The following is a 25,509-nucleotide window of genomic DNA, read 5'->3' on the forward strand; positions in this document are numbered from 1 at the left end:
ATGCAAGCATTTCACCATCCATGATGCCTACCATAAGATCAATAACAAAGTCCATATAAGAGGGGCGTAGCATGGTGAACTTTTTTTTTGCTTGCCAATAGTGAAACTAGGAGTTCATAATTTTAATAATTCATGGAATTGGCGTGTTTTTGAGAGTAAATGGAATAACATCTAAAACTTTAGAAACCGGTTTTCTTAAGTAAAATATCTCAGCTTGCTAACAGATGTGCACTACCTGAAGAGTCATGTGTTGAACACATAAAACTTTGACCAACTTGCACATTCAAAAGGGAGTGCAATTAGGGAGTATTGGTGTACTAATGGTGGCCTATTGATAAAAATAAGATCACCATCTTGCAGTACCATGTAAACGGTGCCACCAATTTCTAGTCGATCTGTCTTCCAAACTTTAATAAGCTATCCGTTGCATTGAGTGATTAGTTCCCCCTTAGCAAGCAGGTAAAGGTTACACTTCAAATTTATGCTTTCGATGTTGTAAGAATTAACATGCTCAAAAACCACCAAATTTGAAACTAACTCCATAGGGGTGCCAATTTCATGTAACCTTATCTTTGGGTCACCGACCGTAATAATCTGAAATGCATTATCTGGACGTTTGGTTAGAATGTCATCATTCAACAGTTTTGTTCCAGATATGTCTATAGAGACTGTTGTCTAGGGCGACATCGAGCACCAGTCGTGGCAACCCTCCTGTCATGTCTAGCACCACAAGGTTCTCGTCGCCAATGCAGTAGAATCGACATAGGAATATGATACTAGATAGAACATGAGAACAAAAGCCACGGTGAGACGTCCAACATGCATTCTAGGCTTGGTCACAACCATTTGATGGACCTCTCTATAGTAGATTATGACATTTCTATCAACGGTGAATCACGCAGCTCTCACCTTGTGATTCTCGCGAAACTTTCTAGAAACAGGGCCCTATGACCGATAGGAGGTTTCTGACATAGCCAATCAGAGGGTTGAGAACATGGACGAAGATGCTTGCCTCATCACGTAGAACGAGCATGCCCTCTAGTGCCGACTCAGGTCCGGCCACCACTGCATGGTTGCGCAGCACGTGCATATCGATCTCGATGGTCTTCGTCGTCACAATATTGTGGAAGATTGGAGTGTGTTGCCGTTATTTGGCCCTAGTTCATTGTTTGTATTTTATCATCTTTTAAGAATGTAACAAATGTACACTACCTTGAGAGTCATGTGTTAAATACACAAAACCTTCGATCGAGAGCGCAACCAGGGAGTGTTGATGTACTAATGGTGGCCTATTGATAAGAATAAGTTCACTATCTTGTAGTACAATGTACACAGTGCCAACAATTTCTAGTTGATTTTCCTTCCAAATATTAATGAGATTGCCGTTTTATTGATTAGTTCCTCCTTAGCAATCACGAAAAATTTACACTTGAAATTTATGATTTCTAAGTTGTAAGAATTAACATGCTCAAAAACCAGTAAGTTTGAAACTAAATCCATGGGGATGCAAATTTAATGTAACCTAATATGAGGATCATAGAGCGGAATAATTTAAAATGCATTATCTAGTCATTTGGTGAGAATGACATCCTTCAACCAGTTAGTTCTATACATCTCTACGGAGACTGTTGTGTAGGGCGATGGCGAGCACCTGTCGTGGCAACCCTCCTACCATGTCCAGCACCACAAGGTTCTTGTCGCTGATGAAGTAGAACCGGCGCTAGAACAAGATAGTGGTTAGAACAGGACACCGAAAGCCATGGCCAAGCGTCCAACGCGCTTCTCTGGGCTTGGCCACGACCATTCGAATTACCTCTCTGAATTTGATCATGACATTGTTGTCATTGGTGAATCATACATCCATCACCTTGTGTTCCCCGCAGAACTTCCTGAAAACATATGCCTCGACCGCAACCATGCTGGAGTGTCTTCACCGATTGGAGGTCGATGACATGGCCAGTCAGAGGGTGGAGGATGTGCATGAAGAGGCTAGCCTCGTCATGCGAAACAAGCATGCCCTCTGGGGCCTCCGTGGATCCGACCACCACTACGTGGTTGCGAAGCACTTTTAGATCGATCTCGTTGGTCTTCGTCATCATAATATTGACGAAGATGTGGCATGTGCAACAGTCATTTGTCCCTTAACTCCTTTTTTCTTTCTAAAATTTTAACACCGTCCTAACAGTTTGTTGCACACGCTTAAACATGCTACCCTTACTTCCATCGTTCAACATTGACATCATGAAATTATCTTCGTTTGTGTGTTGTTGCATCATATTTGGAAGATCACTAAAGATACTCTTCAATGCCATGATAAATATATGATGAGTGGTAGACTGTTTTGGACGTAATTAGAATATTCACAAAAATTCAATAGATCAACAGAGTCATCATAACACTTCAGATTTACATAGCAATATATGTTTGACTAGAAAAGCCTTTTCAGCATCATCCAATATGCTATATCAACTTCCAACAAGTTTTCTCCTTGAGTAATAATCCGATACATATAAAAATTTGATAGTGAGACAGTCAAAACCATCATGGTTAAGAACTCCCATAGTATATATTGTAAACAATAGAGGAACTCGAGAGCCTCAACACCATATTGTTTGAACATGAAGAGAAAGTAGGGATGTGTTATTCTGTAACCAAGAAGCTTCATATGGTCATGAAAGCATTTCCCCATCCATAATGTGTACCATAAGATCAATACCGAAGTCCATATAAGAGGAGCGTAGCATGCTGCATAATTTTTTTGCCTGCCAATAGTGAAACTTAGGAGTTCATAATGTGAATAGTTAATGGAATTGGCGTGTTTGTCAGCGTAAATGGAGTAACACATAAAATTTTAGAAACTCGAATCTTAAGTAAAACATCTCAACTTGCTAACAAATGTGCACTACCTAAAGAGTCATGTGTTAAACACATAAAACTTTGACCGTCTTGGACATTCGAAAGAGAGTGCAATTAGGGAGTACTGATGTACTAATGGTGGCCTATTTATACGAATAAGATCACCATCTTGCAATACCACGTAAACGTTGCCACCATTTCTAGTTTATTTTCCTTACAAACATTAATAAGCTTGTTGTTTTGTTGAATGATTAGTTCCTCCTTAGCGAGCACGTAAAGGTTACACTTCAAATTTATGATTTCAAAGTTCTAAGAATTACCATGCTCAAAAACCACCAAGTTTGAAACTAAGTCCATAGGGATGATAGGTTCATGTAACTTAATCTTGGGATCACCGAGCACAATAATCTGAAATGCATTATTCGGTCGTTTGGTGAGAAGGACATCATTCACCCATTTAGTTCCATACATGTATGTAGAGACTGTTGTCTAGGGAGACAGCGAGCGCTAGTCGTGGCAACCCTTCTGCCATGTCTAGCACAAAAAGGTTCTCATCGTCGATGCAGTAGAAACGGCGTTGGAACATGATAGCGGTTAGGAAAGGAGACCAAAAGCAACAAAAAGGTGTCCAACGTGCATCTTTGGGCTTGGCCACAACCATTCGATTGACCTCTCTAATGTACATCATGGCATTGCCATCATCGGCGAATCACGTAGCTATATATCACCTTGTGATCCTTGCGGAACTTCCTTCAAACATGGACCTACGACCATGGCCACGCTCGAGTGTATTCACCGATGGAAGGTCGATAACATGGCCAATCGGATGGTTGAGAATGTAGATGAAGAGGCTAGCCTCATCACGGAAAACAAGGATGCCCTCTGGGGCCGACGCGGATCCGGCCACAACTGCTTGGTTGTAGCACATATAGATAATTCTTGGTGGTGTTCGTCGTTACAATATTGAGGAAGATGGTGAGTGCGTCGTTGTCATTTGGCCCTTAATTCATTATTTGTCTTTTATGATTGTAACTTCAAAAGACAGAAAAATGGTAAAAAGCATAAAACATAAGTTTTTTAACAGATGCACCGAGTGTAGATAATACTATTATTAGCACAATGAGAAGGAAGTAAATACAAGCATTGCGATGGCACTGATATGTAACATGTGAAACATAATGCTATTGTTATTTGGAGTTTTGGCAGCTGCGTCAACAAACTATATCCAAATTTATTGCTCTAGGGTGCTTATGTATCACGTTCTTCTAGAAATTTTCTTTCTAGCAGTTGAAGACCGACACATTAAATGTGTTGCACACGCTTAAACATACTACCCTTACTTCTTTCATTCATCATCATCATCATCATCAAATTATCTCCTCTTGTGTGTTGTTGCACTATGTTTGGAAGATCATTGAAGACACTCTTAAATGCCATGATAAAAGATATGAAGAGTGGTAAACTATTCTGAATGCAATTAGATTTTTATAAGAATTCAATAGAATAACACAGTCATTATAACACTTTAGATGTACATAGTAACATATATTTTACTAGAAAATCCTCTTCACCACCATTCATATATGATGTGTACAGTAAGATCAATACCAAAGTTCATATAAGAGTGACGTAGCATGCTAAATAATTGTTTTTCCCCGTAAATAGTGACACTTAGGAGTTCATATATTAAATTATTGATAGAATTAGAGTGTTTGTGAGAGTGAATGGAATAAGATCTAAAATTTTAGAAAATCGGTCTTCTTAAGTAAAACATATGAGCTTGCTAATATGTGCACTACCTTGAGAGTCATGTGTTAAATACACTAACTTTGACCATCTTTCCGCATTAGAAAGAGATTGCAATCATGGAGTGTTGATGTAATAATGCTGGCCTATTGATAAGAATAAGGTCACATTCTTGTAGTACCATGTATACAATGCAACCAATTTCTAGCTAGTTTATTTGCCTTCAAAACATTAATAAGCTCGTTGTTTCGTTGAGTGATTAGCTAGTTCATCCTTAGCAAGCATGTAAAGGTTACAGTTCAAATTTATGTTTTCAAAGTTGTAAGAATTAACATGCTTAAAAACCACCAAGTTTGAAACTAAATTAATAGGGATGCCAATTTCATGTAACCTAAACTAGGGATCACCGATCATAATAATCTGAAATGCATTATCCGGTCATTTGGTGAGAATGCCATGCATCCTTCAAACATTTAGTTCCACACATGTCTACAGAGACAGTTGTCTAGGGCGATGGTAAGCACGAGTCGTGGCAACCTTCCTGCCATGTCTAGCACCGCAAAGTTCTTGTCGCTGATGTACTAGCCGGCGCTTGAACATGATAGTGGTCAAAACAGGAGACCGAAAGGCATGGCCAGGCACCCACCGCATGTCTCCGGGTTTGGCCACGACCATTCGATTGATCTCTCCAAAGTAGATCATGACATTGTTGTCATTAGCAAATCACACAGCTGTCACCTTGTGTTCCTCGCGGAACTTTCTAGAAATATAGGACCCTCCAACCACGGCCATGTTGGAGTGTCTTCACCGAGGGGAGGTCAATGACATGGTGTAGCGATCTCACCTTCTAAGGTGTCGATCTCTGTGTGTATCTGTGCTAGTCCCTGGATCAATCGCTAGCACACACAGTACAAGATGTAATACCAAGATACAAATGTCTTTATTACATCGTATGATCCATTAATTACATAAAGAATTACAAATTGCATAGCACAAGGCTAGCGTATCATCAGAGTTTTACAACGAACAAACTTAGATAGCATGGAGTCTTTCTTCTTCATGTGCCACATGCTGGCATGTTGAGGATAGACTCGTAACCCTAATCATCATAACTCACTCGTCTATCAAAATATCTGCAACAGGTAAAGTTACAGCCAAAAAAATTTGGTCAATACTTTGAATGTATTGGCAAGATGATACTTTGGTAGACACAAGTGGCAACCTAACACATACATGATCATTTGGTTGGTAGAGCTCAGGCATAATTTGCATAAAGCCATTGTCAAATCATTTTCTTTCATACTAACTAGGCGGTACTATTGATAGAAATCAATGAACCTGAAAACCACCGGTAAACCCCGGTGAATCCTCCTACACATAAACAACTTGGTTTCGGCGATCTACCTATGTAGACACAGACCATAGATATGGCACGGGACCTACTAGCCGATAGTCACTTACACCAATTGTCATATTCCATGTTCATCAAGTTTTAACTTAAAATTGGGATGAGGAGACTTTCGAACATGACTCTTGTCAGTTTGCTCAAATTGTCCATAACAGGGGAAACAACTAAGTATTTAGTTTTAACACTCTGCGGAGGTTGTATAAATTTACCCACATGATCTAGTCTACACTGATGCACATTTTACTCAAATGAGTATCTGTTGATTCGGACGAGACTTTCCCGAAGATCAGATAGAGATGTGAGGCTCTAGGTATTGTATCCCTGCCCCGACCTCTCAAATAGCTACCAATTACACAATATCTGACAGCTTTAGATTGTACTGTGGTATCTACATTCAGAATCACAGCGTCGGCGCAGAGCAGCAGTGGTAGTTACACACCAGCGTCAGGTACTGGTTTCTATGTACAGACAATTACGACACATAAGTAAATTGTACAACTAGAATCAAGAAAAAAAAAACCCAAAGATATAACCTGCCGTGATTATACTACCACGCTGTTCAAGCTGTAATATCTATGCAAGCTATGATCCTTGACAGCTGAGTTTTTCTCTTGATGCCACAGCCTATGTAATTGACACAAGGCCACGAGCTGACTGTGGGCATCCTTCATTACCAGCCATCCCTTAACCATCATCGTCATCCTCCAGATCGCTGAATGACACATCCTCATCTTCATCATGCCCAGCAGAAGTGATGTTGCCTGATTTGCTGGACACATGGTCCATATCCTCTAGCCACTCCTCCACTTCTTTATCGTCGTCATCCTCTGGGGTATAAAGCTTAGGCTTCTCAGATATATTCATCTCATTTTTCACCACCAGCACTTCTTCAATTACAGACTTGTCAACTATGTCCAACTCGCTGGTTGAAATAGGATGTTTGATGGCCTCAACACCTGGCAAAGGGTCAGGAGTTGGTTCTTGGAACGTTGTTGCTTCAGACAACCCACTCTTGTATTGGATGCTTGACGCTGACAACTCTGTATCTTCAGCTTGGGTAGATGGAGTATCCTTGTTTTCTGATGAGCCCCCAGGCCCCTGGGATCCTAGCTTTTTCATCCTCGGGGAGCTTTGCAACAACTCTTCTCTTGCTTCCAGGATCTGCGCAAAAGAGAATATATTGAGGTTCCACACAATTCACATTTTACATTGTTCATAGTTAACATTTTTAATGTAGTTTCTGAAGAGTGGTATATTTGTATGCATATGCTGATAAAAGATAATACACATGGTACCATTAACATTGTAATATGGACCCACAACAATGACATTTGTGATAGTATGCAATTTCATAACGATGTAATATGGACCCTTCCTGTTCTGGATTCTCGTAGGGGGCGGGGGGGGGGGGGCAAGGTTCCTCTCTTCGCCAAGATGGACTTCCCTACCATTAACGGGAGGGAGGACCCACTGGCATGGCTGAACTGGTGAGACCAGCTCTTCCGGGACAGCACACGCCGGCAGAGAGCGGACATGGCAGGAAGCCTTCACATGACAGGCCTCGCTCAGCTATGGTACAGCCAGCTGGAAAGAACCATGGGGCAACCCATCGGATAACTTCGTCGAGCTCGCCGACAAGTGCTTTGGGCCCCCTTGGTCTCCCTGCATCGCACCGGTACAGTGGCGGACTATCAGGAGCAGTTTCTAACTCGCTTGGCGCGTGTTGAACCCATGTCCGAGCGGCGGGAAATTCACCTCTTCACCAACAACTTGGACGGAGCCCCTCAAGACTCATGTAAAGGTCCAGAAACCGGTGACCTTGGATGACACCATGGACTTGGCACGTGCATACGACAGCCTTGTCCTGCTTTCATCACCAGTATCTACATCATCCATAGGATCAGGCAACCGCAATCGTCCCTCGGAGGCCACTTTTTCACAAAGTTAGACCTCCGCTCGGGCTACCACCAAGTTCGGATGCATCCAGAGGACATCAAGAAGACAACCTTCTGTACACACGGGGCTCTATTTGAGTTCCTGGCTATGCCGTTTGGCTTGAATGAGGGTCCTTTGGCCACTCCTTCAACAAATTGTGCTCGTTTTGATGACATTTTGATTTATTCTCGTTTTCTTTGATGGCATTTTGATTTATAGTGCATCTTGGTCGGAGCACCTTCTCCATCCGCGTTGTCCTCCTACTCATGTGCAAGCACAACTCCTTTTAAAACATTACACGTGTTCATTGGCGGAGTCGTCTATCTCTTACCTTCGCCACGCCATCTCAGTGGCAGGCGTGGGCACTTACAACAGAAAATCAAGGCAGTTGTCGATTGGCCAGCACCCAAGTCTGCACGGCGGCGGTGGGTGGCTTTTTGGGTCTTCTCAGCTACTACCGGAAGTTCATCCAATACTTCAGGAACACTGCAGCACCTCTCACTCAACTCCTCAAAAGGGAGGCATTCTCGTGGTCAAAGGAGGCAGCACAGCGCACATGCGTTCTTGTAACTCAAGACAACACTCACAACTGCCCCCATGCTACAGCTACCAGACTTTGCTGAGCCATACATCGTGGAGTGTGACGCCTTAGGGTCGGATTCGGCGATGTTATGCACCAAGGTGTTGGGCCCTTCGCCTACTTCAGTCGGGCAATAGCTCCACATCATACTTCCTTGGCAGCTTACGAGTGTGAGCTGATTACCTCGTTTAGGCAGCGCGACATTGGCGGCCACCGGCCATACCTTTGGGGTCGGGCATTCGTTGTGTGGACAAACCACTTCAGCCTCAAGTTCCTCCTCGACCAGCGTCTACCAACAATCCCTCAACACCACTGAGTGTGACCTTGGCGGACATACCTCTGAGGTCAGGCATTCATTGTGTGGACAGACCACTTCAGCCTCAAGTTCCTCCTCGACCAGCGTCTATCAACGATCCCTCAACACCACTGAGTACAAGCCGGGTCGCCTCATCATCGCAGCCGACACACTCTCTCGTCGCGACACCGAGGAGCTACTAGTCTGAGCCATCACCGATCCAACCTTCGACCTCTTCGACAAGCTTCGTGCAGCCAACACTACAGATCATGCATTGGTGGCTCTGCGTGATCAGCTTGCTGCAGGTACCATGACTGCACCTTGGACGGTGACTGATGTTCTCCGAGGGTCATGCCTAAATATCACTATTCTGAACTGTTGCCCCAAATTCTCGCTGCTGCACATGACGCTGGGCACGAGGGAGTGCGGAAATCCCTCCATCGACTTCACCGTGATTTTCATGTTCCCCGTGCACGAGTCGTGCTCCAAGACTACATACACACTTGCCTGGTGTGCCAGCGCAACAAGACAGAGCAACTCCACCGGGCAGGCCTCCTTCAGCTGCTAGAGGTGCCTTCCTAGGTCTGGGCTGACATCTCAACGGATTTTATTGAGGGGGCTTCCTCACTGTTATCTTGACAGTGGTGGACAGGTTCTCAAAGTACGGCCACTTCATTCCGCTCGCCCACCCTTATACCACTGAAACAGTGGCCAAAGCTTTATTCGCCGACATGGATTTCCCATCTCAATAGTTTCCGACCGCGAAACAGTCTTTACTTCTGGCTTCAGGCTCTTTGGGCAGGCTGGCGTTCACTTGAGCTTGAGCTCAGCATTCCATCTGCGGTCAGATGGCCAGGCTAAGGCAGTCAACCACGTCATTTGCATTTTACTTGCGTGGCATTACCGGCAACACGTCATTCCACACAGCATTGCAGGACACACCATTCAAAGGGGTTTACGGACGCGACCATCCTTCGGTCCGTACATACGAGCAAGGCGACGTAATGTTGCGGTGGCTCACAGCATCGCTTATCGTAATCAGTTAGTTCCGCCCGTGACCGCCTTCTTCAAGCACAACATCACTTCAAGCGTTACTATGACGTTCCTTGGCTTTCGAGGTCGGTGAATGGGCATGGTTACATCCACACAACCGACCAGCTGCCTTCTTAGGCACCAACGCTAAAGGGAAGTTGGCCCCCAAGTTCTATGGACCATACAAGGTCATTGCTAAAATCAACTCAGTAGCATATCGCTTGGAGTTGCCACCACGGGCGAGGATCCACAATGTTTTTCATGTCAGCCTTCTCAATGAGTTCAATGGCACAGCTCCCTCTGCCAGAGCTCTTCAACGGTTGGGTCCTTCCAATGCCCCAGCGTGTCCTTTGTGCCCAGGTTAGCCGCGACATCTGGCAAGTGCTCATAGTGGGCTGGCCAGCCACCGTCTGAGGCATCATGGGAAGATGTGCCCAATTTCAAGGAACATTATCCTCAGTTCCACCTCGAGGACGAGTTGTTCATCGAGGGGGGAAAGATGTCATGTGGGGAATGACATGTAGGCGCAGGAAGAAGGGCGCAGCAGCACCAGGCACCCAAGGAGGGAGCGCTGAACTTTCAGGATAGGTTCCCAAGATATCAAGAGATCATTGTCTCTTTATCTTAGGAAGTTAAGATTTGCTAGTTAGTATATTTCCTAAGTTTGTTTCTTTCATGAGTTGTTATTGTCTCCAGTCTCCGCGACTTAACATAAAAACTAATATGAAACATAGAAGTTGGCAAAATGCTATGTTCATTTCAGATATGCTATTGCAATGTGGATAAAAAGTGTGTCACTCACAATAATTGGCATGAACTTGCTTATAATACTCAGTTTGGTACTAGTGATGGTATTTTTTTGGGTCAATTGCAGGTTTCCTTCCCCTAATCTAGATCTAATTATTTCAAATGAAGATTAGAAATCTGGAGCTGTTCTCACGACCTTGTCAGTCTGCATTGGATCACAACATACACGACTGAGGACTTGGACACATTTGCAACCGCTCATTAAATCTCTTATACAAATTAATGTTCACATTAAAACCACTACATATTGCTATTAATATTGCATAGGAAAGATATGTGAACATCTATCACATTTGGTGCATAAAATAATGCCATTTTTGAGGAGTAAATGCCATAGCTGGAGAATGATCTGTTTTTTGTGTAGTTCGCATTGTATTTTAATTGCCCTGGTAATATGGATGCCTTGCATGTGGTCTGTATTCTTTAATGAGTTGCCATAGCCTCCAGTCTCCGCAACTTAACATAAAAAAACCAATATAAACCATAAAAAGTTGGCAAAATGCTACTCCCTCCGTTCCATATTAGTTGTCGCTGATTCAGTACAACTTTGTACTAAATCAGCGACAATTAATTTGGAATGGTATGTTCGTTCTATTGTTATGTGATAAAAAAGTGTGTCACCCACAACAATTGGCATGGACTGGCTTAGTACTTAGTTCGGTACTAGTGATTGTATGTTTTTTGGATCAATCAAAGGTTTCCTTTCCATAATCTAGATCTAGTTATTTCAAATGAAGAGCATTACAAATCTGGATATGTTCTCTCGACCATGTTCGTCAGCATTATATCACCACATATAGGACTGAGGTCTTGGAAAGCATTTGTAGCAGTTCATTAGAACTCTCAAAGAAATTAGTGTTCACGTTATATATTAATAAAAAAATCATAGGATTGATATGTGAACATCTATCTTGCTCGGTGCGCAAAATAATGCCAACATTTGAGGAGCAAATGCCATAGCTGGAGAATGATCCGTTTTTTATGTAGTTCACATTGTATTTAATAACCCTGGTAATGTGGATGCCTTGCATGTGGCTTGCATCTACCACAGTCTGCGGTCTCCACAATGTAACATAAAAACGAATATAAACCATAAAAAGTTGGTAAAGTGCTATGTTTGTTTCATGTATGCTATTGCTATGTGGATAGCAAGTGTCTTACCCAAAATTTTGGCAAGAACTAGTGTATACCTAGAGACTCATTGTTCATTAGTCAAGTAAACTTGTGGCACAGAAACAACATGCCCATATATGTATCAAACCAGTATGAATATACGATGACGACCACAATCAGCATCTAGTGTTTGCATACAAACATGTGTTGCGAAGATAGTACTCAAACATTAAAGAACATCTTGCACTTGAAAATTTAGACTACATTAAAGAAAAATCCCAACTCTTTCTTTGAAGTATCAATTTTAGGATCTCTAGAATTCTAGATCAATCTTGCAAAGTATTAACAATATCGGAGATGGAACAATAATCATAATTAATAGCAAGATAAGTTTAGTCATTTTAAGATATTCATCTTGTGCTTTAAATATTGGCTATGGAAAATTTCCACAATTCATTAGTTCAATATATATGACAAAGAAATGAGAGTGTACTTGTGTAGTTGAGAGAAGTTCAGCATCTTGCTTGCGGAGTTTTGAGTGAAGAAGCACAAAGTAGATCTTCCAGAAACATGCTTCGCTCATATTACTAGAACAAAGCTCAGTCCTGAGATATGACAAGCTTGGTACGATACGCTCAATAGCCAATGCATGTTCATATTGTGTATCTGACAGTTCAAAATCTATACACAAAAGGCATAGCAGGTATAAGCAACGGAAATTAAGCAAATCAGTCAGGTGCTATAAGTAAGAGATGACTGACAAGATGGAACAAGATGCAACAATGGCCTCAAGTGAACAGTAAGTACTGGTCCTACATAACAAAGAGAGGCTTTGCAGCAAAGTTGAGCATATAGTAATGAGTACTCTACGATAATCATTCCAAAACACATTTGTGACCCATTACTCTACCAAGTCTGTGCCAAAAGCACAATAGCTGATAAGTATCCTGGTCCAAATTTAGTAGGTAGGGAAGATTAAGATTGTGCCATAAACAACAGGAAGATTGTGTAATTCATCTGTTATGTATATGTACAAAAGCTAAAATCTATGAAAGTTGTTGGATAAATACACTTTGTTCAATATGTTTTGACCATGTACTTGTATCATTAGGAACCTTGATTGCGTGAATATAAATCAAAACTTCTCCAAGTACAGAAAGCATTCAGGGTGAAAATGTTTCTTGGAGTTATTTGATCACAGTGACTGGATGAGTGACACAGCCCATTTATTATGAGGGACCTCATTTGCATGTATTGACCCGTACCCTGGTGATATTACAAGTATCAAAAGAAATAGACCTTATTTTGATGTCCCTAGGTGAATCATCAGATTAAGGTGGTGGCAAATGTGCTTTGAGCTTGCATCTAATTTTGTCACTTGAGTAGTTTACTGTTTAGCTATTTATCTCCGGGCGGTTATTGTAGATCAGTAATAGCATGGTCAATCCTAATGTAACTGTGGCTTCATAACAATTCAATACTGACAAGTAACACTACATGTTAAGAGAAAAAAAAAAGTCCCCATAAGAATTTACGAGAAGATGCAGATCAGGAACCAGAACACATTGACCGCTATAATTGTTTCTATTTATTAAATCTAGCGGTCTATACTTCAAAAACTTCCTCAATTGCAAGTACTTACAGCTCTTGGAATGCTAATTATCTCCTCAAATTAATGCAAACAGAAGGACAAACTCGAACTAAAGCCTTAATGGGCTGGAGTAAAATGGACACAGTAACCCACTTCAGGCACCCATTCTATCTAACTGGCATCTGCTTATTGCAATCAGATGGATTTATAAGTTATGACATCATTTATTAATCCAAACCAATTCATTAGCAATCTATCATGAATGTGAACAAGTATAGCTAATTTGAAACTGAGCTGAAGCCGCCACTCATGTCTTAAAACTCAGTAAATACAGCTTCCACGAACCATAGCATAAACAGTTATAAACGTTAAATGAGTATAGCTGCAAAAAAATGCAGAAAACCCGCAAAATTCCACTCCGAAAATTTCAGAATTCAGAGTCTTCTGCCGCACTTACATATCAGCACCACTTCTCTGGCAATCAAACGAGCGCAAGATAGGGGGGAAAAAGCTAACTAGTTCAATCCAAATAAAAGTCCAGCAGAAAAGTCTGATGGTCTTACCATCGGCGTGCCGGTCGTCGTCGACGAACAGGGGGAAATCGCGCCACGTCTCGGGATGCGTGGAGATGTGCCTGACGAACACCACCACCTCCTCCGTCACACCCACCGCCTCGACCTCCTCCTCCTCTTCCTCGGGCACGAAAGGCAGGAACGACGACGCGATCTTGGAGATCTCCGCCACGGCGTTGGCGTTCGAGAGCATGGAGATGCCGCTCCTGACCCTGCCCCCGATCTCCGCGAGGTCGCTGCGGATCCCGGCAACCCGCGGGGACTGAGCCTCATCCTCCGCCTCCGCTTCCGCCGCCTCGGCCTCGGCCGGAGGCGGAGCGAGGAAGGTGGCGACGCCCCAGAAGCGGCGGGTGAGGGACTCCGTCAGCTCGGAGATGTCTCCCTTGACTCCACGGCTGGGGGTGTCCGGCTGCTCGTCCTCCTCGGCGTCAGCGCCGGCGGCGTGATCCGGGGTCTTGTCGCCGGAGTTTGCCTCGGAGTGGTCGTCGTCGTCGTCATCGGAGGGGGCGGAGGAGAGGGTCGCCGCGATGGAGCGTGCGAGCCATGACATCGCTGCGAGCGCACTGGAGGCGGAGGGTGGAGTGGGGCGGAGGGTCAAATCGGCGGAAGAGAGGGTACGGCACGGGGAGAGTGACGGCCGGCCGGCGGATAGGAGGGAGTAGTCGCCAAGTTACGGTGGAAAAACCGACGGGCCCTGAATCCCTGATGTAGTTCAATAATTTTCAAAAGAGAAAATTTGCTTCGTGGATCATACAACCTCTGTTCCTAAAAATAAGAGGGTTTTCTTGAGATAAAAGTAAGAGAGTGATGTTTTGGCACATGGGAGCATATGCTTCCTTTATTTTAAAATAGATGTTAGATACATTTTAAAATGTCAAAAAAAATTGAAACAAAAATTTTGCACGTACATCTTCATGTGCTAAGCGCTCACAAAGTCGTTTCATGAAAAATCGACATGTCATGTGGCGTGTGTAAAAAAGACAAAATTCGGTGCTGAAACAAAGACTTGTCACAAGATAAATTTTCTCTTTTTCGCTTAGACTACAAAAAAATATCATTTTTTCGTGAAACTTGACGAATACACATATATTATGGAGATGTACATGTAAATTTTATTGTCAAAATTTTTTAACACTTGAAAATATGTTTTTATGTTAGAGTGATCATACGCACCCTGGAGCCGAATTGAGTTTCTGGTCTTGGAAGTTTAAATTATATACTTTCAAAATGGGCTATCCCTTTCTTGGTAGTGCATAACAAAAATTCGAAGTCTTCGAACAACATAACACGCATGTAGAAGAAGGGGGTGAGAAAGAGGCTGCCCTTGCATCACCAAGAAACCGCTAACAGGTGTTTGTCGCCGAACACCCACTACGGGGAAAGAAGCTCGTGACACTCAAGCATACACTTTTAGGAGTTCAAACAACACAAACACAAATAGCTGTCCAAAATAAACAGTACAGAAGGATCCACATCAAGGTCCTTGAATTGCGAGAATCGGAGCGTGAGCCTAAAACAGCACTCTCCTGGAGGACTCTAGTCAACATTGCCGCATTGTTGATCAGAAGCTTCACTCCCACATTGACCTTCTCAGCATATAAACCTGCCCAGTAATTCACAAAAACACCAGTGAAGATCACCATATGAGATTTAAGCACAAAACTTTCAAAGGTTATATTATCCCGTCTAATCTTTGCCAAAGGTTTCTAGGGCAACAATTGGATTCCAAGCAAGAAACTAAAGCACCCCAAACCACTTTAGCCATAGCACAAGAGAAGAATGAAGGAATGATTAGCACTTTAAATGTTGTCACTGAAGGAACAAATCGAAGATCCAATCCATTTTCTTTTCCTTAAATTCTTTGTAGTAAAAATAGCATCATATTGCAACTGCCAAAGGAAAATATTAACCTTTAGGTAATTTCGACTTTCAAATCCATTTTCTATAAGATCCTATGGTATTTCTTTCTAATAACTCGTAAAAAATAAAGTAGAAAAACAGTTGTTATATCTCAAGCTCCAACTGATGAAATTTGGCTCCAAAATAGGAAGGTGTGCAAGTGAGGCTTTGATAGAATTCGGGTGATGCAAAAGCTCAAAGGACAAACGTCTTCTAAAAGGAAAATTGGAATTGGAATTGACAACATGAGAAAAAAAAGTATCCTCTTGGGCGAGAGAAATACTCTACCCGTTCCAATGAATAAGCCTTATATTTTTTTAAAATTTAAACTAAGTGAGGTTATTATTATGTACAATCCATAATTAGCACCGTCAGATACATCATGAAATAATTTTCATATGATATCTATATAATATCGTGGTTTTTGATAGTTTTTTTCTAAAAGTTCGGTCAAACTTTACTTAGCTTGACTTTTCCAAAAAAGTCTTTATTCATTGAAAGTGAGAGAGTATCAAATAACTGAGGATGCCTCACACAGATTTCATCAAAACTGTGTAGCAAGAATCATTAATCCTAGTTTTCATAGATGCCACAATTAAGACATGTTTCATTAGATAGAGGGAGTATAAAACTTAGGGCAAATTCACGGCAGCTTCCCTCGGGACATATGAATTAGAGGAGAGGTTGCTGTTTTCCCATGGTATGCCAGCGTTGAAACAAGCAACGGCGACCGCTGCCATTTGCAAAAACTACTCATTAACAAATTAATTATCTGTCGGCCGATTTGTAACACACGCTCAAAAAACGGCTAACATGTATGTATACACCGGTTCAATGAATCGGCAGATGAACGCGGGCGAGTTGGTAAAGCTATCTCAGCACGTTGCTCTCAATACCGTGGACAAATTCGTCCGAACCCATCAAAATACTTGCGGATTCTGACCTTTTCCCTGTTATCCGCCGGTACTAGTAACGGCCGACCCCAACGGATGGAAAGCAGCATATACTGTACCATCAATCAAGAACTCGAATAACGTAGACATCCGTTGAGTTCTGGAAAAAGGCAACTCCACGACGAGATAGCTACTACAAGTCTCCGATTACCAGTGCTCCATCGATTTGTGTTTCTCTCTAAGAAGAAGCAACCGACTCCACGTACGCAGGAGATGAAGAAGGGCGGCGGGTGCCTCTGCCTCGGCTCGCCGATGCGCGCGCTGTCGCGGGCGTGCAACTCGGCCTGCGACCTCTACGTCCGCGGCATGTCTGGGTGCGCGAGCCACGTGCCCTCGGGTGCCGTCGCGGGCGGCCGCGGCCCCGGCTTCGGCAGGTCGGCCACGGCCATGTACGTGCGGGCGAGCTCGGACCGCGCCGACGATCTCGTCCGCGCCTCTTCGAAACAGCGGCGCCGCGTCGCGCCCGAGCCGGCGACGAAGGCTAGCGTTGGCCAGGAGCCGGCGGCGGCAGTCCTGCTGCGGAGGAAGGGTGCGGCGATGGAGACCATCGCTGAGGATGCGCCGTGCGAGTTCGGCGCCTGCACGCTCATACGGCCGGCGCAGAGGAGGCGCCGCGCGGCAGTGGGTGGGCTCGCCGCGCGCAGCGGTGGCTTTGGAGCCATCAAGGTGGGGAGCGAGGCCTTGCCGCGCCACGCGTGACGCATGCATGTGTGTGTGCAACATGCCCGGTAGCAGTTGTGTATAAAACTAGGTTAGATCAATTCAACCGGTTCTCTCTTTGTTTCTAGAGCCCAAACTATACCTTTGCAAGCAACAGCAAGGGTAGCTGGCCTACCTCCTCTTCAAGTACCGCTTCTCATTTTTTTTTTTTTTTTTTTTTTGAACAAGCCGCTTCTCATGCTGGGTTTGGTTAACTTGAAGACTTGGTTTGGCCTAGATATTGATCGAACAAATTAGCATGGCATTTACACCGTCAAAAATTGATGGACCGAGGTGATCCACAAAAGAGGGAGGGGAGACCAGAAAAGACATAACTTCCCTCGCAATGCGTGTCTTTTGGAAAATTTGTGCTTCGGTTTGCCACAACAAGTCTATGACCGTCACCGTGCTTATTTCGAGAATTAAAGAAGAGACGGCTTTGTGGTGCGTTGTTGGTGCCAAAACTCTAAATAATGTAATTTCACAAGGGTAGTCAATTTATTTATTTTTCTTGGCCAGACGAGGCTTGTAAAACTTGTGAAATGCTTATTCTTACTCAGCAAATATGGCAAACCTATTGCCTTGGGTCAATACGTAGTGATGGTGCGACGATCTGAAATTGAGAATGAGTATTTTTTCTTGTTGCTACTTGCTAAATATAACTAAATTGTTAGGTACTACTTTCTCCATTTTTTTAAAAAAAGTAGTACAAATTTATCTAGATTTACATATATTTAGACGTGAGCTCGAGCTCTAAAGTGGATTTTGGAAGAGGCATGGCCATATATTTATTCTGATGAGACATTTTGCCATAGATGCCCCTACCAAAACTCCCGAATTAGTGAGGTGCTTGTACACGTGAATTCCACAATGCACTTATAAATTTGGCCTCTGATCACCTTTAGGCATCATTCATACATCCAACCACAAGATCGTTCCAATCTTCCATCGCCGCATCTAGATATTACGTTCTTGAAGTAATGAGTCGTCAATTTCTACAAACACCGGCATATGATGGAAGCAAGGGCTTCGCAATTCATTAGCTATTTTTACATCGAAAAGGGAGCTATGTTCTAACGTCTGCATCGATTAGTGCACCTGCCTTCTTTATTGAATTATTTAACGAGGATTTTACAAGGAGCATACATAAAAAAAACCTCGAAGCCATTCCAGAACACCTACAAACATAACAATGTGAGAAGATCATGCCAATAGAGACTTATTCTCCGAAAACACGAAAACCCACCATCAACTCGGAACCGGGAATATCGCACACCCTAGAAGCTAAGTGAAACCATGTAATTAAAGATACTATTGAATTGTAAGTCATTGCATAATCTTCGTCATTCTCAATAAAAACACGAAGTAGGAAATAAGTTGAGCATCAAATGCGTGTTGACTGTGGCCAAAATCAACCTTGTAATGTATGCTTCGCAGCTATTGATTGGATCAAGAGCGCGCACGGCAAGTGTTTTGAGTAACCCATACATCTCAACATTGTCTAGATGGTATTGTCGTTGAAATATTTCTTTGTTGTGCTGGAAATGTTGGTGAGAATGTCTTAAGTCGCAAATGCTCCATGCCACCGGAATTTCCTCGTGCACTATGTTTATATGTACACCGAGAAAACGATTTGTAAAGGTTGTGGCAATGCACGGGCATTCAACTAGTTCTGGTAAAGAATATTGGAAAGTTGTTTATAGGATTTTCAGGTACCTTCGTGACACATCCAAAGCTTACTAAGTTTCCCAAGACGGGTGAGGGACTCGCATGCCATGTGGTTTCATATTTTTCTGCCGACTTGAATTCAGGTTATGTGTTCACTGTTGGTGGATGGGATGTAGGATGAAAGGCAACATTACAACCTGTTGTTGCCTAATCTACAACCAAAACAGAATATATGATATTGCTAAAACTTGGAAAGAGACTTCTTGGTTGAAAGGTTTGTATGTTGAGCTTTGTGGAGATGATTCTTGCACTAACTTATTTTGTGATAGTTAAAGTGTCATATATCTTACTAATGATCAAATGTTTCATGAGAGGACAAAGCACATTGATATCAAGTACCATTATGTTCGTGACATTGTTGCTCAATGTAAACTGAAGAGATGCAAGACAAGTACTCATGATAATGCTGCTGATATGACAAAGTCAATTCATGTTATCAAGTTTAAGCTTTGCTCGAGCTTAGTTGGTATAACTGGTTAGTCCAAATAGTTGTTGACGCCAGCGAGTGTTTTCTTTGTTGTTCAGGAGATTGTTAAAATTTATGTTACAATATGGAATTTATTTCAAGGTGAAGTTTATTATGTTGTGATTCAAATTCATGATAAAGGGGTTGGCGTCCGTGATTTTTCCCCTCTGTGTTGGAGGGTTTTCCACATCTCCACTTCGATTTCCTTCTCATTATTCATTATTTACTTATCGCGTTTATAACATAGAACTTAGCGCCCTCAGTTGGAGTAAACGGTAATGTGCGCTCCTTCCGTTTTTGTTCCTAGTGAGAACGAGAGTAACACAATATCCATAAAAATGTCGCTTTCAAAAAAAATTCCATAGAAATGTCGCAAATGCAAATAGTACCACTATATAGCAAACACAAGGCATCTCTAGATGTCCTGCACAGTGATCCAGCTAGCAGAGCTTCGCAGAAAGAAGAGGTACACGCTTCTTTACTTAGTTGCTGCGGCGGCGGCTGCCGCAGTGGCCGCGGCCTGAGCGATCCACGCCATGGCAAACTCAACCAGCTTGCTGACGTCCGGCATGACGGCCTCAACCGCGTCCAGCGCGTCGAAGCTCTCCGCCCACACGGCCAGGAGCGGAGTCGTGGCGGGGTCGAAGGTCTTGACGCCCTTCATCTCGTCGCCCGCGTGGAGCCACGCCAGGACGCCGCCGAGCACGACGTCCACGTACCCAGGATTGTCGCCGCCGAAGAATGGTTTCCCCTTGGAGCACTCCTTGAGGGCACCTTCCATGGTCTCCACCGCGGCGGCCGCCTGCTTCTTCCCCTCCGCCTTCTCCTCCTCCGTCTTGCCGCTCGACGCCTGGCCCGAAGCTTTCAGGAACTGCAGCAGTTATGATCATATCGCCAAATTAAGCAGCGTTGATGAAACCATGAGATGGATGGATGCAAATATGCAATACCGTGCCGTCAATGTACGAGGCCCAGAAGCGAGCGATGGCGCGGTCATGGGGATCCTCGGGGAGGAGAGAGGGGCCGACGCCAGCGAAGGCCTCGTCGATGTACTGCAGGATGACCATCGACTCGCAGACGGGCTTGCCGTCGTGGATCAGCACCGGGACCTTGGTGTAGACGGGGTTGGACTCGAGCAGCAGCGGGCTCTTGCTCTTGAGGTCCTCCTCAATGTATTCGTAACTCACGCCCTTGAGGCTAAGCGCGAGCCGCACTCGCAGGACGAACGGGCTCGACCACGTCCCGAGCAGCTTCACCTCGCTGGTTCCTACTCCGGCCATTGCAGCTATCGTACGTGTTCCGTTCTCGCGTTGTTTCCCTGTTGGTGTTTGGCTGTTCGGGGTGGAGGGGACGAGGGGTATATATCGACGACTACACGCGCAGAGATACTCCGCTGCAATGGTAAATTAGCTTGGTCGTATGAGAGCATTTTAATTTGTTTTTCTGATCATGACCTGCTACTAAGTAACTTATCTTGCGGTGAAATTGCTACTAAGTAACTTACACTGGAACCATCTCCTTTGACTTACCGGCGCCAATACAATTTTTTGACTTGGACAAATATGACCAAGTCCTTGCCGGCAACCCTTCCTATTATTACACTGATGATTTACATGTCAAACCTAAAATAGGATACGCCATTTCAGATAAATTTATTTATAGTGAATTATTAGAGTCGTTCGCCAAAACTTTAGCACCGTTAAGACGGTGGTTCTCTCTACTACTGTAAAAAAAGGTTGCCTCGATACAAATTAAAGCATGCTATATTTCATTTTAGGGTTCCTTCGATTCATAGGATAGGAAAAATATAGGAATAGGGAAAACATAGGGTTGGGATGTCATGCCCATTTGAATCTTGTAGGAAGATGAAGTGTGTTTGATTGTAGCAAAGGAATTTTTCCATGAGGTATGTCTAATGCTTTTTTATATAGGATTTGTACTACAAGATTCCTATAGGATGTGTTCCTATGAATCAAACAACTTGTATAGGAAAATTTCTCATAGAATTTAAATCCTACACAATTCATTTACAAATCCTATAAATTAAAGGAGCCCTTAAGTAAAATATGATAAGTCTGACCTTTTCCTTCAAAAACCATCCAAACGTCATCATTTGCATCACCAACATGGCATTTAAATACTTGGGTTTCGAGGGCAAGCTGCGCAACAATATTTATTTCAGCATATGCTAGACATTTGTGGAACATAGTATGGTAATGTCGCAATGGAAGATAGTGTGTGAACAATTTCATTAGTGACGTGCATGATGTTCAATGCCAAGTTGCAACCATGGACACTAATAAATTTTCTTTGAATTAAATGATACTAGCTAGTTTTGTTGTAGTAGTAGAAACTGACAAAATAGGGTGTCACTTCGTACGTACTTGCGATGCTAGTACGACAACCTTAGATCAAAGGTTGTCGTACACTAACACGTTTTGGCACAATGATGCTTTTTGAACAAGTTCTGCTTTTTTCTTTGGAGTGCAATTGTAGTGCTATGAAAAATACGGCAAAGGAAGGCCCTACAACGATTTTTCTTTTGAAATAATAATAATATTAACCCAAATGGCTAGTTAGGTTGGGATCTTGGTATGTCGACCATGGCTTATCCACCGCCACGATTACCAAGGGGGCAGATGTTGTGGATCAAGTTAATCGTATTTGAAGAGGATTCGTTGGGATCCGTAGGTACCATCTGATATGCTCATATCTAGTTGATACGATTGGCGACTGCTTCAGGGAGTATTATTTAGAGGATGAGGATAAGTTGACACTCCATGGCTCATGTGTGCACATGATTTCACTATGTGGTGATGTCCACATGAAATCTATGTGCATGGAGTTTGTAAGATGGATGATTTTTACCGCTGTTGAGTCCGTGGTCGCGTCGGCGAGATTTTCTTTTCCTTTTGGGTTGTTTGCATCCTTAATGTCTAAAACAAAGTTCTGGACAAAATGTTATTGCATTTGTCGGGTGTAATGGGTATTAATTTAATATTAATACATTCCCTTTCGTGAATAAACTTGCAATCTGAAAATAGTCACTTGGAAAATTTCACTCGCAATCCCACTTGCAATTGGGAAACAACTTAGCTGCAACATACTTGCAGCTAATAAAAAGTTGCAGATAAAAAAATATGGCCACGACCCACTTGCAAATCGAAATTTTTAGTTACAATACACTTGCATACCTCGGTTGGAACCCACTTGCAATTGAAATATCTTATTTACAAGTTACACCCTTTGTTGCATCTAAAAAACTTATTTGAACACCGATTACAACTTCAAAATCTTAGTTACAATCCTCCTGCAACTAGAAAAATATTGAATTGGAACCCAGTTGCAACTCCCACGCTTATCACAAATTATAATGCAAATCTAAAACTTAATGAGTCAGCCAAGATCTAACCTAGATCTCAACAACTGAAATGTAAAATTGTAAAAATTATAAAGTAATAAAAATATTGAGAATCCTCTCTTTGTGCATGGTATCCACAAGAACTATAGTAGACTAAAAAATATAGTATTTATTGCTTTTAAAACACAAAAAGCATAAACAAAAAGTTCAAGAGAGGTTAAGGTAAAACAAAGTCAACAAACTAAGTATAAAACAATTATATTTGTTCTATGTAGCTATGTAATTGATTATGCAACAAAATAAAAATAGATAAAAAACCAAGAAAGGGGGAAATAAATCAAAGTGCCACGGTGCATACTATAAGGGATCATGACAAAGTGTGGCACACAAGAACAGAGTAATTTACTCATCCGTGGAAGAAGTCAACAACATCATCATAGGCATATGAAATGAATACGGGTGTATGGATGAATACATGTTTAAATCCACAATATCAATTGGAATTACAACAAGATGAAGGTAGATGAGATGGGAACGGTGATGGTGATGTAGATGCAGCGGCTGATGATGGTTAATGATGACTTGGCCTCCAATGATTCGTGTAGCAGCGAGGATGATGCCCTTCCGCAAGTTTCCCCCAGATCCCTTATAAAGGTGAGGTTTATGCGAGTTGTGGTGTCTCTGAATGTCGGATCTCAGATTCGTCTTCGCGAGGTGAAACTATTTGGCGAGGCAAGGCAACTGCCTCATGGTACAGGCAGAGGTACGGGTGGGCTTCGCCCATATCGATGGTCGGTAACACTTTTGGAGCTGCCTCTCTCGCTTTGCCCTTTCACCCATGTGCGTGGAAAATCATTTAGATGAGTTTTATCACTTCAAAATATCATATTTATGTCCAATATGACATCTCGAAATGATATGTTCATCAATACCTTCATAATTTGGGATCTGTGAAAATAAGCGTAAAAGGTGCGCGTGAGCGCCGTAAAATACTAAAATCCTAACACTAGACATGCAAAAACATAAGGTAAACATGCTTAAAAAATGCAATCATCAGGCAAGCACACACTGGCTGTAGGTTCTACGAGTGTCACTTCTTAACTTGAGGTGCCCCTACCTGATATGGATTGGTCATCCGCACTGAAATCAACTAGAAAGAGCGTTGGTCCAAACGTGGAAAGGAGCTGAAGAAGTGAATGATTACTCGGAACATGAGGAGTTGGAGAATGAAGCAAGAGGGAAAATCATAGTATGACTTGGACATTCACTAGGTGCGATTCGGGAAACATGTGAGGGTGTGTACAAATCTCTAAAGGCAATTGCGGCTATGTTAGATGACAATTTGTTGGCATTATTGATGATGAACGATAAATTTGTGTTTCTAAGTAACAACTTTTGACAAAACCATGTTTATTTTGATGTGTAATTTGTGTTTCTAAGTAACAACCTTTTGTCCTAACCATGTTTTATTTTGTTGTGAAATGCAAGTTGGGGTCACCTTAATTGGCCATTGGTGCAAACACAAACCCACTTTGCAAGGGTCCATATAACAAACCCTAAATCCAACTTCCTTCTCCCCCACGCCGCCCCAATCACAACTATGACTCCCCTAGAACCCTAGATCTCCCCACTGCATTTGGGCAGTCATATTTTTCGTGTACGTATTTTTTTTGTATTTTCAGTGCATATTGTATCCATGTTATTTTGGATTTTAACATGGTCATTTATATGTGTTTTGACCATTATTTACCAACATGTGATTGTATATAGTTATGAAGAGTGGCATTATAAATCTTGTGTGCACATATTATTCTCATTATATTTTTTTATTGGTAACTGGTAATTATATACCAAATAAGTTTCTTTTATTTTGTAAATGAATTTCGGTTCAAGAACTAAATCTAAAATTGGCATATTTCTGAGGCAGGTGTTTACATCCTCTACCCGCGAATTGTTGATAGACATTTTGATTGGTATAATGCATTCACCCCCAATGGTAATGTTGGCCTAATTAATTTTTTTATTTTAATTAAATCATGTAATGTGGTATATCTATCACTCATAGAAAATGCTATATCATTATTTGTATGCAACCCCATCATGGCTCATTGGCTATTTTTTACTTAATTGTGACATTATTTCAGCACTATGTCTTTATTTTTACTTAATTATATCCAAGAATTTAGATCTGAATGGCCGCGAAGAAGGAGGCGGAGCTCCCTTACCAGCCAGACAACCTAGACGACGATGAAGCCGTCGGGTTGGGCATCACAATGTTGGAGTTGGAGGCCTTGGACAAGTGACAATGCATGGTCGTCCAGATGCGGGAGTTGACACTTGCGGCTGAAGGACCTGCCACCGCACCAGACATCACCATGGGCGGGGTGGCCCGCACCTACTACCGAGACAGCACCAAGTGTTGTGGGTATACTTTATGGGTATATCAACGGCATGGCCTAGATCCGGCA

The 25,509-nt window shown here is 42.6% G+C and overlaps 3 protein-coding genes across 3 annotated transcripts; 1 reads left to right on the forward strand and 2 right to left on the reverse strand.

The window, feature by feature from the left end:
• Positions 1-6,384: 6,384 nt before the first annotated feature.
• LOC124661122 lies at positions 6,385-14,530 on the reverse strand. The gene is made up of 3 exons (XM_047198978.1): positions 13,927-14,530; positions 12,266-12,453; positions 6,385-7,171 (listed from the first exon to the last, which is right to left on the reverse strand). Exons 1-3 carry the CDS (start codon positions 14,483-14,485, stop codon positions 6,695-6,697), a joined length of 1,224 nt encoding a protein of 407 aa, XP_047054934.1. The 5' UTR covers positions 14,486-14,530; the 3' UTR covers positions 6,385-6,694.
• Positions 14,531-17,000: 2,470 nt separating this feature from the next.
• Positions 17,001-17,486, forward strand: LOC124663007. The gene has a single exon (XM_047200772.1). It carries the CDS (start codon positions 17,001-17,003, stop codon positions 17,484-17,486), a length of 486 nt encoding a protein of 161 aa, XP_047056728.1.
• A 2,672-nt stretch (positions 17,487-20,158) lies between these two features.
• LOC124666772 (probable glutathione S-transferase GSTU6) lies at positions 20,159-20,960 on the reverse strand. The gene is made up of 2 exons (XM_047204099.1): positions 20,631-20,960; positions 20,159-20,551 (listed from the first exon to the last, which is right to left on the reverse strand). The coding sequence occupies exons 1-2, from the start codon at positions 20,958-20,960 to the stop codon at positions 20,159-20,161; spliced, it is 723 nt and encodes a 240-aa protein (XP_047060055.1).
• Positions 20,961-25,509: the final 4,549 nt, after the last annotated feature.

Source organism: Lolium rigidum, chromosome 6, assembly GCF_022539505.1.
Source record: "Lolium rigidum isolate FL_2022 chromosome 6, APGP_CSIRO_Lrig_0.1, whole genome shotgun sequence".
NCBI classification, from domain to species: Eukaryota; Viridiplantae; Streptophyta; class Magnoliopsida; order Poales; family Poaceae; genus Lolium; species Lolium rigidum.